Raw genomic sequence first — 17,132 nt, 5'->3', positions numbered from 1 at the left:
AACAGGCAAAACATTCTCTTTCTTCCATCCAGTTGAATCCTTCCCATCATTCTTGACCCAGAATAAATCATTCTATTAAATAGCATGAAAACTTGCCCCCCCCCCAAAAAAAGGCAGCTCCAAGTCTTATTTTATTTTACCATGTAATTGTCATGCTTTATGTCTGTCATACCAAGCATTTCATAGAATTTAATACATTTAACCAAAAAATCTAATTTAGACCTATTTGCAAGATTCTTAGTATGTTAAATATATTAAATATAAACAATAAACTTCAAAACCATCCTGAATTGAGTATTACTATCCTCATTTTATCGATGGGGAAACTAAGGTGCAGAGACAGTAAATAAATTATTTAAGGCCACATAGTTAGTATGTAGCAGAGCTGGAATCTGAGCTCAGGTCTATTTGCCTCTGAATCCATGACCTTTACTAAAATTTGAATCCCTTCATAGGGTCTATACCATGGACATTAAAAGACCCACTCTGTAATAGTGAGCATTAATTCAAGGACATACACTATTATTATCTAAAGTAATATAGTAGTAGTATAAAAGAGGCCCTTAAAGAACATACAATGTTACAGAAACTATAAAATAGAGTAGAAGGTGATTCCAGAAGAGGGTTAAAAATGAAGTGCTATCTAAGTTCAGATAAATTACTAGGAGGAAATCTGGGAGTGGGGAAATGGAGATGGGAGGTCAACAGGATAGACTTCATGGAACAGCTCAGGATGGAGAGAATGTTGACAAAGGAAAGAAAACATTCAAAGAAAAGCAAGGAAAAGAAAAAAAAACGGATCCAATGAGCCAAGTCAGAAGCAAGATTGCTTGAGGTTGAGTGGGTGGTTATGTTCAGGTAACAGCCTGACAGAAAATTTCTAAAAAAGAATAGTGAAGCTATGTCTAAGATCAGAAAGACCTCAAATGCCTCCAATTGTGCCTCCAATCAAAACCAGAGATAAAAGGAAGAAAGGGTGATGAAGACCTGGTTCATTATATATTCCAACTTTACAATTATAGTCTGGCTTCTACACAGTCATTTTTTGACCAACATATATGGTCTTTAGGCAACAAAAACAAAGTGGCTATTCTAGGATTTTTTTCTCTCTCAAACACTTCTAGCATGTGTGCGTGCCTACTCAGTTGTGTCTGACATTTTGTGACCCCATGGACTGTAGCCCACCAGGCTCCTCTGTCCATGGGATTCTCCAGGCAAAAATACTGGAGTGGGTTGTCATGCCCTCCTCCAGGGGATCTTCCTGACCCAGGGATTGAACCAGCATCTCCTGCACTGGCAGGCAGGTTCTTTACCAGCTGAGCCACTGGGGAAGCCCTGTTTTAGGTTAATGAGACTGTGAAAAATAAACCCTTTTGAACCTGATTTACACCTAGTGATTTTTAAATATTTTTTCACTCCTCTCTCTAGTCTCAACAAACAACAAAACATCTTCCTCCTGAAGGAACCTGACCACCTACACTCTAGAATTAATACCCTCATCAATTCTTCTAGAAACCAATGCTTAGAGTTTGTTCCCTGTAATGCAGGATTTGCCTACTCCAATATAAGTAGCAGCTCACAGATAAAACAATGGCTAAAAAATCATTTCTACTGCAGATCCATCATAACACCTGTCTCATTATGGTGTCTTTTAAAACACCCTTGGACAAAACTGTTCACTGACATAAGCAGCCATTTTGCACCCTTTCCTATATTCCATATTTTAGGCCCTATCTTTAATCTGTTTTCCTGTCTATCTTCCCCATTAGACATAGCATTTTGGGGGCACAAGCTATGTTCACTGCAGAAGGTGTAAAATTTACATCTTTAATAAAAAGTGCTAAATATTATAATATTTATATTATATAATAGAGCTATATACATGGGGCTATGGAAAGGAAGGAGCTATCTAAGACGCCTTCTCCTCTAAAGACTGACAGGAAGCTTAATCTTGATGGATATGTAGGAGCCTGCTTGGCACACTCAAGAAAAAGGCATTTGGGCTCAAAGCAACAGAATGTGCTTGATTTAGAGGAATTAAAGAATAGGATGTTGGGGGAGGAACAAGATGACAGAGGAGCTGGTGGACGTGGAGTACGTCGCTCTCCATGCATACATCAGGAACACACCTTCAGACACAGAAGTGCTTGCAGAACACCAGCTGAGAGCAGACAAGAGTACCTGACCACTGGAAAAGAATATAGAAAACCACGCAAAACTCAGCAGGATGAAGGAACTAGGGGGAAAAACAGAAGTGTTAGTAGGACTGGACCTACCCTTGGTGGATGGGAGAATTGAAACAGGGGTCCAATCTCCACAACGGGGCACTGTCTTGAGTCAGAAGAGAAACATTTAAGGCTGAGAGTGAGGCAGCTGATCTCTGGCAGCCTAAATGGAATGAGAATCAGACAGTCCTTGCCACAGCCTTACGTACCCCAGACAGGGACACAGGTCCCCTAGAAGGTGCAGCAGCTGGAAGCTGGAATATAGGGATTGCAGAGCAATCCCAGGGCAAGGGCTGCAGTTGACTGCTGGGAGAGGGACCAAGGGGATGTAAGGGAGGAGACTGCAGTAGAAAATGCCTGTGGAAGGAAGCCAGGCAGCCATGGAAACCATGAGTCACAAGTAGGGGGTGGAGCCATCACCATAGCCTCTCTCTTCCAACAAGGCTGAACTTGATGGGCGAGGTTGGCTGTACTCCTCTGAGTACCTGGTGCTGCCAAAACCCCTGCAACCCAAGCAGCTGCACCACCTCCACACCCACCCCTCACTGGGGCAGACGCAAGTCCTCCAGAACAGTCTCAAGAGCAAACCCCAGTGGACGACCTACATGCACAGGTGGAAATAAAACCACAACTGAAACCCAGGGGCAGTCTGGCTAAGGAAGAAGAGCCAAAATCTTCCCACCAGCTGTATAAGCTGCAGACTAAATCCACAGGATCAACTAGGCAGACTCTGTATCTTTGGAATATATAAAAGGATACTGAGAGCGCCCACAAAAAAACAAAACAAAACAAAAAAAAAACAAAAAACGCACTAGTTATGATAGTCATGGACATTGGAGGCAAGAACACACAGGAGTGGAACCAGATGAGAATGTGAGCTGCCCACACAGACGATCCACAGACCAGCTCAGTGTTGGAGGGCATCCTAGGGAGGAAAGGGGGACCGTGACTCCCAGAGAGGGAAAAGTCGCTGACAACAGTGACTCAAGAAAAATATTTACTATTCTTATATTTTGACTTGCTTCTTTTGTTTTTTGTTTTTTGTTTTTTACCTTCTTTTCCCTCTGTTGTAGTTGTCAATTTTATTAGCACTATGATCTTTTGAGCTTTCTTTTTTCAATCACATTTTTCATTGCTGTTATAAAGGTCTGCCTCCACATTGGCTTTTTGCAGTTCTGTGGAGTTTTCCTTTTTTTCTTCTTCTTTTTTATTTATTTATATTTTTTTTAATTTTAATTTTAAATATTTTAAACCTATTATTCTTTCTACATTTATTCCTCTGTTTGCTTTTCCTACTGTTCTTTCCCCCATGCAGATAACCTTTAATAAATATGTCTTCTCTATCTACCTCTATTTAACTCTGCATTTCTATTCTTTCTTTTCCTCAACATATTTGTTAGTTTTGTTTTCATTGCAATATTCCCCAGGTGGTACCTTGCCTTAGTTTTGTTCTCCATTTGTGCTTTAGTTTTGTTCTTAACTGGTAGATATCATTTTTGGTTTCCTTTGTTCTCCGGGTCAATCCACTGTACTTTATTTTTGTTGGACTGTTTTGATTTTGCTTATGGGTATCTATGTATATGTGTATATTCCATTATTTTAATCATTATTTGCCTGATTCTGTAGCTGCCATTTGTCTGGAATTCATCTTTGGTTTCTTGTTGTTGTGTATTTGTTTTAATCCCATTTAATTCCATAACACACCACCTATGGAATCTCCATTCCAGACTAGAGATAAAGCCCTGAGCCTTTGGAGTGGGAGCACTGACTCCAAGACCCTAGACTACCAAAGAACTCCTAACCCTAGGGAGCATCAAATAGCAAGAACACCCACAAAGGCAACCACCTGTATATAAGACCCGGCATCACACAACTGCCAGTAGCACCCTGTGCAGGACACCTCATCCAAACAACAAGACAAAAATACAAACCCAAGAGTCAGCAGACAGGATTACCACCTCACTCAGCCCTGCCCACCAGAGGTAAAAAAAAAATCACCACAAACCTCACCCTACCGGAAGCTTACACAAACCACTGGACCAACCTTATGAGGGAAGAAACCAAAAGGAAGAAAGAATTCAACCTTGAAGCCTGGGAAAAGGAAACCTCAAACACAGTAAGTTTAAAAAAAAAAAAAAAAGAAAAGGTAGAGAAACACTGCACAGATGAAGGAACAAACTAGAAACACACAAGTCCAAATAAATAAGGAGGAAATAGGCAAACTACCTGAAAACGATTTCAGAATAATAATTGCGAAGATGATCAAAAACCTTGAAAATAGAATGGAGAAAATGCAAGAATCAATTAACAAAGATGTAGAAGAATTAAAGAATGAATTAATTAAAGAATTAAAGAATGAACTCACAGAGACAAACAACACAATTACTGAAAATAAAAATACTCTAGAAGGAATCAATAGCAGAATATCTGAAGCAGAAAAATGGATCAGTGAACTGGAAGATAAAATGGTGGAAATACCTTCTGAAGAGCAGAATAAAGTAAAAACAATGAAAAGAACTGAAATAGTCTCAGAGACCTCTAGGACAATATTAAACCTACCAATATTTGAATTATGGGGTTCCCAGAAGAAGAAGAGAAAAAGAAAGGGCATGAGAAAATTTTTGAAAAGATTATAGTTGAAAATTTCCCCAACATGGAAAGGGAAATAGTCAATCAAGTCCAAGAGGCACAAAGAGTCCTATACAGGATAAACCCAAGGAGAAACATGTCAAGACACATACTAATCAAACTAACAAAGATTAAACACAAAGAAAGAATATTAAAAGCAGCAAGGAAAAAGCAACAAGTAACATACAAGGGAAACCCCATACGTTTAACAGCTGATCTTTCAGCAGAAACTCTGCAGGCCAGAAGGAAATGACAAGATATATTTAGAGTACTGAAAGGGAAAAATCTACAACTAAGATTACTATACTGCCAAGGATTTCATTTAAAATTGTGGGGAACTCAAAAGCTTTTTAGACAAGCAAAAGTTAAGAGAATTCAGTACCACCAAACCAGCTTTACCACAAACATTAAAGGAACTTATATAGTCAGGAAATACAAGAGAAGAAAAAGATCTACAAGAGAAAAGAGAAGAAAGAGATTGCCAGGAGAAATATCAATAACCTCAGATACTCATATTACACCACCCTTATGGTAGAAAGCAAAGAACTAAACAGCCTCTTGATGAATGTGAAAGAGGAGAATAAAAAGTTGGCTAAAAACTCTATATTCACAAAACAAAGATCATGGCATCCAGTCCCATCACTTCATGGCAAATAGATGGGGAAACAATGGAAACAGTGAGGGACTTTATTTTGGGGGGCTCTAAAATCACTGAAGATGGCAACTGCAGCCATGAAATTAAAAGATGCTTGCTCCTTGGAAGAAAAGCTACGACCAACCTAGACAGTATATTAAAAAGCAGAGACAATACTATGTCAACAAAGGTCCATCTAGTCAAAGCTATGGTTTTTCCAGTAGTCATGTATGGATGTGAGAGTTGGACTATAAAGAAAGTTGAGCGCTGATGAACTGGTGTTTTTGAACTGTGGTGTTGGAGAAGACTCTTCAGAGTCCCTTGGACTGCAAGGAGACTCAACTAGTCCATCCTAAAGGAAATCAATCCTCAATATCCATTGTTAGGACTGATGCTAAAGCTGAAACTCCAATACTTTGGCCAACTGATGTGAAGAACTGACTCATTGGAAAAGACCCTGATGCTGGGAAAGATTGAAGACAGGAGAAGAAGAGGACGACAGAGGATGAGATGGTTGGATGGCATCACCAACATGATGGAAATGAGTTTGAGTAGGCTCCAGGGGTTGGTGATGAACAGGGAGGCCTGGCATGCTGCAGTCCATGGGGTCACAAAGAGTCAGACACAACTGAGCAACTGAACTGAACTGAAACAATTAAGAAAATGGCAATAGGAACACACATATCAATAATTACTTTAAATGTAAATGGATTAAATGCTCCAACCAAAAGACAAAGACTGGCAGAATGGATACAAAAACAAAACCTGTATATATGCTGTCTACAAGAAATCTATTTCAGACCTAAAGACACATATAGACTGAAAGTGAGAGGATGGAAAAAATATATTCCATGCAAATGGAAAGCAAAAGAAAGCTGGAGTAGCAATCCTTATGTCAGATAAAATAGACCTTAAAATGAAGAAGATTACAAGAGATAAGGAAGGACACTACTAATGATCAAGGTATCAATCCAATAGGAAGACATAACAATTGTAAATATCTATACACTCAACATAGGAGCACCTCAATACATAGACAAACACAAATAGACAGAAAAGGAGAAATTGACAGTAACACAATAATGGTAGGAGACTTTAACACCCCATTTACACCAATGGACAGATCATCAAAACAGAAAATTAATAAGGAAACACAAGTCTTAAATGATATATTAGATGAGACGGATCTCATTGATATCTTCAGAACATTTCATCCAAAAGAAGAAGAATACACTTTCTTCTCAAGTGTACATGGAACATTCTCTAAGACAGACCACATCCTGAGTCACAAATCAAACCTCAGTAAATTTTAAAAATTGAAATCATATCACGCATCTTTTCTGACCACAATGCTATGAGACTAAATATCAATTACAAGGAAAAAAAACTGTAAAAAACACAAACACGTGGAAATTAAACAATATGTTTCTAAATAACGAATAGGTTACTAAAGAAATCAAAAGGGAAATCAAAAAGTTCCAAGAAAATAAGTGACAATGAAAACACAACTCAAAATCTATGGGATACAGCAAAAGCAATTCTAAGAGTGAAGTTTATAGCAATACAATCCTACCTCAAGAAATAAACAAACAAAAAATCGGATAGACAACCTAACTTTCCACCTAAAACAACTGGAAAAAGAAGAACAAAAAAAAACCCAAAATTAGTAGAAGGGAAGAAATCATAAAGATAAGAGCAGAAATAAATGATGAATGAAAAAAAAAAAAAGAAACAATAGTAAAGATTAATAAAAGCTGGTTCTTTGAGAAGATAAAACTGACAAACCTTTAGCCACACTTATTAAGAAAAAAAGAGAGAAGAATCAAATCAATAAAATTAGAAAATCAAACAGAAGAGGTTACAACAGACAACGCAGAAATACAACAGATTACAAGAGATTATTATGAACAACTATATGGCATTAAAATGGATAACCTGGAAGAAATGAACAGAATGTTAGTAAAGATCATTCTTCCAAGACTGAACCAGGAAGAAATAGAAAGTATGAACAACTCAATTACAAGCACTGAAATCAAAACTGTGCTCAAAAATCTCCCAAAAAACAAAAGCCCAGGGCAAGATGGCTTCATAGGGGAATTCTAGAAAACATTTAGAAAAGAGCTAATGCCTATCCTTTTAAAATTCTTTCAAAAAAATTGCAGAGGAAGGAACACTTGCAAACTCATTCTATGAGGCCACCATCACCCCGATACCAAAACCAGACAAAGACAACACAGAAAAAGAAAACTAAAGGCCATTATTACTGATGAACATAAATGCAAAAATCCTCAACAAAATTCTAGCAAACAGAATTCAATAACACATTAAAAAGCTCTAACATTATGATCAAATTGGGGTTATTCCAGGGATGCAAGGATTCTTCAATATATACAAAACAATCAATGTGATACACCATATAAACAAATTGAAAAATAAAAACCATATGATCATCACAAAAGATGCAGGAAAAGCCTCTGAGAAAATTCAGCACCCACTTTTGATTAAAACTCTTCAAAAAACATGCATAGAAGGAACCTAACTCAACATAGTAAAGACCATATAAGATAAGCCCATAGGACACAATATTCTCAATGGTGAAAAACCACCAGCACTCCCCCTAAGATCAGGAACAAGACAAAGGTGTCCATTCTCACCACTATTATTCAACATAGTTTTGGAAGTCATAGATACAGCAATCAGAGAAGAAAAAGAAATAAATGGAATCTAGATTGTAAAATAAGAAGTAAAGCTCCCACTGTTTGCAGATGACATGATACTATGCATAGAAAACCCTGAAGATACTATCAGAAAATTACTAGAGCTAATCAGGGAATTTAGCAAAGTCACAGGATACAAAATCAATACACAGAAATCACTGGTGCATTCCTATATACTAACAGTGAAAAATCAGAAAAAGAAATTAAGGAATCAATTCCATTCACCACTGCAACAAAAAGAATAAAATAAAATAAAATAATTTAAAAAAATTAAAATAAAAAAAGAATAAAATATCTAGGAATAAACCTACCTAAGAAGACAACACTATACAGAAAATTATAAGACACTCATGAAAGAAACCAAGGATGACATAAACAGATGGAGAGACAGTCCATGTTCCTGGGTAGGAAGAATCAATATTGTGAAAATGACTATATTTCCAAATGCAATCTACAGATTCAACACGATCCCTATCAAATAACCAATGGCATTTTCCACAGAACTAGAACAAAAAATTTCACAATTTACATGGAAGCACAAAAGACCCTGAATAGCCAAAGCAGTCTTGAGAAAGAAGAATGACGCTTCCTGACTTCAGATTATACTACAAAGGTACAGTCATCAAGACAGTATGGTACTGGCACAAAAACAGAAATGTAGACCAATGGAAGAAGATAGAAAGCCCAGAAATAAACCCATGCACCTACAGGTACCTTATTTTTGACAAAGGAGGAAAAGATATACAATGGGGCAAAGACAGCCTCTTCAATAAGTGGTGCTGGGAAAACTGGACAGCTACATGTAAAACAATGAAAGTAGAATGCTTCCTAGCACCATACACAAAGATAAACTCAGAATGGATAAATACCTAAATGTAAGACAAGAAACTATAAAACCCTTAGAGGAAAACATAGATAGAATGCTAGACAAATCAAAGCAAGATCCTCTATGACCCAAGTCCTAGAGTAATGGAAATCAAAACAAAAGTAAACAAGTGGGACCTGATTAAACCTAAAAGCTTTTGTACAGCAAAGGAAACTGTAAACAAGGTGAAAAGACAATTCTCAGAATGAGAGAAAATAATAGCAAATGAAACAACTGACAAAGGATTAGTTTCCAAAATATATAATTAGCTCATTCAACTCAAAACCAGAAAAACAAACAATCCAATCAAAAAGGGTGAAAAAGACCTAAACAGACATTTCTCCAAAGAAGACATACAGATTGCTAACAAACACATGAAAAGATGCTCAACACTGCTTATTATTAGAGAAATGCAAATCAAAACTACAACGAGATATCACCTCCCACCATTCAGAATGGCCATCATCAAAAAGTCTACAAATGGTAAATGCTGGAGAGGGTGTGGAGAAAAAGGAATGCTCTTGCACTGTTGGTGGGAATGTAAATTGATACAGCCATTATGGAAGATGGTATGGAGATTCCTTAAAAAACTAGGAATAAAACCACCATATGACCCACCAATTTCACTCCTAGGCATATACCCTGAAGAAACCAAAATTGGAAAAGACACATATACCCCAATGTTCATTGCAGCACTATTTGCAATAGCTAGAACATGGAAGCAACCTAGATGTCCATCAACAGAGGAATGGATAAAGAAGTTGTTGTATATATAAACAATGGAATATTACTCAGCCATAAAAAGGAACATATTTGAGTCAGTTCTAATGAGGTGGATGAACCGAGAGCCTATTATACAGAGTGAAGTAAGTCAGAAAGAGAAAGACAAATATCGTATACTAACACATATATAGGGAATCTAGAAAGATGGTACTGAAGAATTTATTTGCAGAGCAACAATGGAGAAACAGACAGAGAACAGACTTATGGACATGGGGAGAAGGGAGGAGAGGGAGGAGAGGGTGAGATGTACAGATAGAGTAACATGGAAACTTAATATGTAAAATAGTCAATGGGAATTTGCTGTATGTCTCAGGGAACTCAAACAGGGGCTGTGTATCAAACTAGGGGGTGGAATGGGGAGGGAGACTGGAGGGAGTTTCAAGAGGGAGGGGACATATGTATACCTCTGGCTGATTCATGTTAAGGTTTGACAGAAAACAACAAAGTTTTGTAAAGCAATTATCCTTCAATTAAAAAACAAATAAACTTTAAAAAATTAAAAAAAAAAATAGGATGTTAATGAATTGCTGAGTGTTCCCATACAGACAGGGGATAGATGAAAGTAACAGTGCAGCTGGAGGTGAAATTAGAAAAGATCACAAAGAGAATAGGGAGCCATCTGAAAGTTTGAGGGGGTAGCAGCAGCATTTCTGGTAACCACAAAGAGCATTCATGGGTGAGTGTGAGAGCAAAGACTAGGAGAGTACTGAGGAGGCTACAACAATCACAGGAGTGTTAGATGATGGGTCTGAAATTAGGGGAGAGAACTGAGAGTTATTTAGGAAAAATAATCAACAGAACTTGATAACTGATTATGGAGAAACTAGTAATCTTACAGTGGCTCCTGGCACAGGTCATTGGACTGTTTATGTTGTCACAACCAGAAATATAGGCTAGTTCTGACCCACATTAAAATAAGCTCTAGATTCATTTATTGCCCCAAACTCTGTTATTTAACCCCATCCTTCTACACCCAAGCCTCCAGTTTAACGCAGGGCCTCACTGACTCTCACATGTCTCCTAGGTGGCCCCCTAAACAAACCTCTATCCCAATCCAGTATTTCTCAAAGTGAGTTCTTTATTCTAACTAATCAGGATGTCCTGTGGTGCTTGATAAAAATGTAGAATTATTGGCCTTATCCCAGACCCCATGAGGGACAAAATTTGCATTTTGATACTTTCAACGTTGAGAACCATTAGCCTGATCCAGCCTATCTACTACTATCAAATTTATTTTTATTAAACTCTGCTTTCCTCATGTCACTTGCTTGTTCCAACTGATTTCTAATCTTCTACCTGAACTTTAAGATCTTCTTTTAACTTGATTTTTTAATCTTTCCAATATACATTTTTGTTCTTTACAAAATCAACCTCATTTCTCATTCCTTCCTTCTTGCCCACCTGCCGTACCCCCTCCCAAATACAATTTGGTTCTCTTTCCAAGCTTTTGTATTGAATATTACTTCCACAATCTGAGAGCTTTTCCATTATTTCCCCTCCCCCGTCAAATCCCAGCCACCATATCCTGAAAGTCTAGAAATTTGCATGGATTTTTCTCTAATTACTCTAACCCAACTTATGTCTCCTGTCTAATACATAATATTGCTATGGCACAATTAGCAGGCACAACTTAAGGTTTGATTATTTCAACTATATTATTGCAATGATAAGGTTTTATTCTTATTTTCCAGTCATTAGTGCACCCAGCACAGTTCTTGGTACACAATAAGCACTAAAGAAATATTTTCTGATTTTGGAAATCATCCCAAAAGATGGATGGCATTTTTCCCCCAATGTCACATGAATCTGTTAGGTAGTTAGAATAGGAAACAGGAGTCCAGAATGGCGGTGGCTAAAAGATAAGAAAGGAAAAAGCCCGTGAAAATAGAACAAAGGAAGGTTCGAGGACCCAAGTGAGGACCTCAGGTAGAACAAACAACACTCCTGGCTAGCCTAATTTACATAGGGCAGGCCCAGAGGGAGAAAAAAACATATAGAAAGAGGAGCCCGAGGGTGTCTCTCTCTCTCTCTCTCTCTCTCGATGGATTTCCCTGCTATTTCCTAAATAAAATGGAGCTGTAACATGGAACTGTAACACTGACTTGTCTAAGAGCTATAGCACGGTCTGTTCATGACCTGAGAGCTATAACAGGGTCTGTCCAAGACCCAAGAACTGTTACACACCAAGGGCTTTATGTCCATCACTCCAAATCTTTGTTGTGACCAGACAGAACCGAGGAGCATACACTCGCCTGACAAATCCAAAAAGACAGAGGACTTCAATTTTTAAAAGCAAAACAAATGTAAATATATTCACTATTCTAGATACCTGGTGATGTTACAGATAATGTTTCCTGGGGCAGGGGGCGGGGGTGGTGTGTGTGGATAAACTGGTAAATTGGGACTGACATACATACACTATGATGGCAGTGTACATGCTCAGTTGTGTCTGACTCTTTGCGACCCCATGGACTGCAGTCCACCAGACTCCTCTGTCCATGAGACTCTCCAGGCAAGAATACTGGAGTGGGTTGCCATGCCTTCCTTCAGGGGATCTTCACAACTCAGGGATCGAACCCACATCTCCTGCATCTCCTGCATTGGCAGGTGGATTCTTTATCACTGCGCCACCTCAGGAAGCCCATATCCACACTAGTATATACAAAATAGATAGCTTATAAGAACCTGCTGTATAGCATAGGAAACTCTACTCAATACTCTGTAATGGTCTGTATGAGAAAAGAATCTAAAAAACAGTGGATATATGTATATTAATAACTGATTTACTTTTCTGTACCTCTGAAACTAACACAACATTGTAAATCCACTATACTCCACTAGAAATTAAAAAAAAAAAAAGATAATATTTTTCCTGGCCTGTTTTCTAAATACAGACTGCTTAATCATGAAGGCAAGGTAATTACAAATAGCTCTTAATTAAAATACAGGCCACTTTTGGTGTACTGATGTAATAGTGTATTATGTAATTGTGGCACTGCAATGCAGTGTCTCATGTATATAACATTTAGATCAGCAGTCCCCAACATTTTTGGCACCAGGGACCAGTTTCATGGAAGACTATTTTTCCACAGACTGGGGTAGGTGAGGATGAGTTCAGGAATATTCAACCACATTGCAGTCATTGTGTACTTTATTTCTAATCTAATGCCATCGCTGATCTGACTGGAAGTACTGGTTTGCGGCCTGGAGGTTGCAGACCCCTGTTTAGATGACAGCAACTGAAAAAACCTTAAAAGATAATGCAAGCCAATCACTTCAATTTATCTACTTAATAACTGAACCTCAGAGAAATTGTATGACTTGCCCAAAGTCACAAAGTTGATGAGCAGCACCCAGCAAAAATAAGCACCCAGGCCTCCTGACTGAACATCAAAGGTTGCTTTCATTACACCACATGCTCAAAGATACTAAAGTCAAAGTGAGATGCTTCAGTAAGAATTCCTGTTAGCATAAACGAAACTTTTAGGAGTCTCTCCCTGCGATCCTGAAAAACTGAGGTAAAACACACCTCAGAATCATAAGGACTGACACAGGCACAGTTCCAAAAAAAAATTTAAAAAGAAGTAAAACTTTCTAAGACAAAATATACAATCATAGTGTAGTTCTAAAGTATTTCCCAAAGCCACAGGAAAAATACTTACAAAGTTAAATTCTAATCATGTGATCTTAACATTCATCTTACTACTTTGGTAAAACACACACCAAAAGAAGAACCGAACACATAAAATACTAGAAGCAAAAATCAGTCAATCTCCAAAAGCACAAATTCACATCTAAGGGTAAAACGCATCTTTGGTACTCACCGTAACTTTACTTCCAACTATCTGCATGCAGAGGTCAACGGAGAGTAGTTATGGTGTAAAAAAAAAAAAAACAAACAGCAACAGTATTAATAATCAGAAGCTTTTCACAGAAGTGTTTAGTAAATTAGTAAATAGCTACCTCTATGTGTACTTTTAATATTTTAGGTCTAGAGGTTAATACATCAGTATTAATTTCTACCATATTCCAAAAATGTATAAAGTCGGCAGAATAAAGATTCCCAAATAAAATTATTACCATTTGAGGATTTTTTTTTTAACTTTTCTGTAATGGGCTTCTCAACTAGTTGTAGTATAAATATCAAGTAATGCAAGATTAAGTGCAATCAGGCATCAGATATTTTATCAGCCCACAACCTCTCAAAAAGTTATCATGAGAAAATTGAATTTTATTCTAATATTGCTTTTGTTCTTTCCTTTTTTTTTCTTGTCCTTTTTTCTTTCCTTTACTATTAGGCTTGAAATTAGGTATTTTAGAATATAAATGTTACACTTAAAGTCATGTGCTTAAGTTAATAAATAAACTTTAGGTTGAAAACTGGAAATTTTATATTGTTATGAATTTAAGGTTTAAAATGTTGTTTTATATTATACTTGAAAATTAAAAAGAAGATAGATTGCTTATGATTCTAGTTTTCTAGGTCATACTAGCATTTCTATTATAACAACACAGTTTTCTATATAATGTGAAGACAAAGAAGCAGTTTGTATTTAAATATACTTATTCAGAAAGAGGAAATAGTTCAAAAATTACAACTTCCATTGAGTTTTTCTTATGGTGAAGAAATAAGAGAATTCCTAAGAATTTGTGTTTAAGAAGGCAAGAACTAAAATCATAGTCCTAAAGTATAATTTTATGCCAGAATACAAATATAAATCATTGTTATCAGATTCCTACACTTGAATATCAAGCAATGTTCAAAAAAAGAGTTCATCCATAATCTAAAACTATTAATCTGATAGCACATATTATCAATACATGTTCTAATTATTAGCTAGTACTTTAAAAATAAAAATCAAATATAACTAAAATCCCAATAAGAATCCTAAGTTTAACAGGATACTACAAGATACAAAAAGAAATGATAGTTTCCTGATTAATTATTTCAGAGGAATACATGAATCTCCAAATAGAAAAGCAGCTTTCTTAAATATTCATTCGACAGATTATCTACAGACAGTGACTATTTAGTTGAATAGAAGCCTCTGTGGTGCCGTTAGCAGTCTTCTGAATTGAAAGATAGGCTATTGACCTAAATTATTTCTTCCCACCAAAAAGACAGAGGTCTTAAAAAAAAAAAAAAAAAAAAAAAAAAAAGAGGTCTTATTTGTCCCGTGTTTATTTACCACAGACATGAAATTAAAAAAAAAAAGAAGAAGAAGAAGAATTGCAAGCCTGTCTTAACAATTTAAGCAGGTCTATACTATTCTGATTGCATAATGATTGCATTTAGTTAAAGCATATACAGCAAACAGATTAGATGAGCCAAGAAAAGCTAAAAGAAACTGGTCTGGTCATGTTTGGGTTCAACTGTTTCACCTTATCTAGGTGATGTCTGGCAAAGACTTGAGAAAGAAAATACCTGATAGTGGCAAAGGCAAAACCATTAATACTTAATATGTGTGTGTGCTAAGTCACTTCAGTTTTGTCTGACTCTGTGTGACCCTATGGACTGTTGCCTGCCAGGTTCCTCTGTCCACGGGATTCTTCAGGCAAGAATACTGGAGTGGGTTGCCATGCCTTTCTCTAGGAGATCTTCCTGACCCAGGCATCAAACCCATGTCTCTTATGTCTCCTGCATTGGCAGGCAGGTTCTTTGCCACTAGTGCCACCTGGGAAGCCAATGCATGTATACACACACAAACAAAAAGATATACTACAACTCTTAACTGCTTATGATATGTGTGTGTGTGCTTAGTCACTCAGTTGTGTCCGACTCTTTGCAACCCCATGGACTGTAGCCCGCCAGGTTCCTTTGTCCATGGGGATTCTCTAAGCAAGAATACTGGAGTGGGTTGCCATGCTCTCCTCCAGGGGATCTTCCCAACCCAGGGAAAGAACTCAGGTCTCCCGCATTGCAGATGGATTCTTTACCATCTGAGCTGCCAGGGAAGCCTGCTTATGATATGGGCCAATCTGAAAATATTTAGCGATGTATTTGGTATCACTATTTTAAATTATTTGCTACTGAGAGTTTTTTTAATCAATGCCACCTTTCAATGTATCTTCAAAAAATGTAACTTTACATATTTTTAAATCTAAACCTCAAAGACTGTGATTTAAGTTAGAAATAAATTAGTTTCTTAATATGGTCGTAAGGACACTGACATCTGGCAAACTAATGTTCGGATTTCAGTGACTAATTTTTTCCTCATAAACGTCTTTGCACACGTGCTCAGTCGCTCAGTCATGTCCGACTTTTTGACTCCATGGACTGTAGCCCACCAGGTTCCTTTATACATGGGATTCTCAAGACAAGAATACTGGCGTGATTTCCTTCTCCAGGGGATTTTCCTAACCCAGGGATCGAACCTGCATCTTCTGCTTGGCAGGCAGATTGTTTACTATCTGAACTACCAGGGAATATCCACATAAACATCTATATATACTGTTAAAATGTAACATGTATGATTCCCTCTAAATCACTGATGTCTTGTGCCTCTCAGGATTATGAATTGGTATGACAATGTTGCAATTTTTTTTTTTTAACTTGCGGTTTTCATTTTATTTAAAATTCACTGACACTGTGTGCAATATACCACGACAGCTGCTGGCAATGTGGCAGGCATGTTGGGGTGCAAACATGAAAGTGTCACATTGCTGCCTTGAGGAATGTAGGTTTTGGGGACGGGAATCTGACGAGGAGGAAGACCATGGGAACCATGCAGGGCAAAGGCAGGGACGCTGAGAGTGCAGGTGCTCGGCGATTGTTTGGGGGCAGAAGTACAAAGCTTTGAACCGGCATGGGTTTGGGGTGATGCCAGGGTGAAGGTGAAGAGAACAGGAACAGGCTGGGTGACATGAAGTCACTGATGTTCGGTAGTGAGTTGGGCAGTAGTGAGGAGGGCGGGGAGGCCGGCAGCTGTCACACTGAACAGCCCAGTGAGCGCATGCTGCAATATTAACAAAGCTTGGTTTTCCACTTCTGAAAACTTATGTTGGTGCTGTGAAAAGAAAGACTCTTCCAGATTATCTGTGGCCAAATTATCTACATGTACCCGGGTCTCCCTGGTAGCTTAGATGGTAAAGAATCTGCTTGTAATGCAGGAGACCTGGGTTTGATCCGTGGGTTGGGAAGATCCCCTGGAGAAGGAAATGGCAAACCACTCCAGTATTCTTGGCATGGGAAATACCAGGGACAGAGGAGCCTGCGGGGCTACAGTCCATGGAGTTGCAAAGAGTCAGAAATGACTTAGCAACTAAACAACAACAAGATC

The 17,132-nt window shown here is 37.7% G+C and overlaps 1 protein-coding gene across 2 annotated transcripts in view; it reads right to left on the bottom strand.

Moving 5' to 3' along the window:
* The window catches only part of DIAPH2 (diaphanous related formin 2), a 969,789-nt gene that overhangs the window by 851,266 nt on the left and 101,391 nt on the right, over positions 1-17,132 (bottom strand). Inside the window, exon 5 of one of the 2 annotated variants that reach the window (XM_065914818.1) lies at positions 13,677-13,697. The exons of the other annotated variant lie outside the window; for it this stretch is intronic. Coding sequence (XP_065770890.1) covers positions 13,677-13,697 — 21 coding nt within the window. The remainder of the gene's footprint in view (positions 1-13,676; positions 13,698-17,132) is intronic. 2 annotated transcript variants of the gene reach the window in all.

The sequence above is a fragment of the Muntiacus reevesi genome, chromosome X (assembly GCF_963930625.1).
Source record: "Muntiacus reevesi chromosome X, mMunRee1.1, whole genome shotgun sequence".
NCBI lineage: Eukaryota > Metazoa > Chordata > Mammalia > Artiodactyla > Cervidae > Muntiacus > Muntiacus reevesi.
The sequence above is the reverse complement of the archived record's forward strand: the minus strand, read 5'-3'. Positions and strand labels throughout refer to the sequence as shown.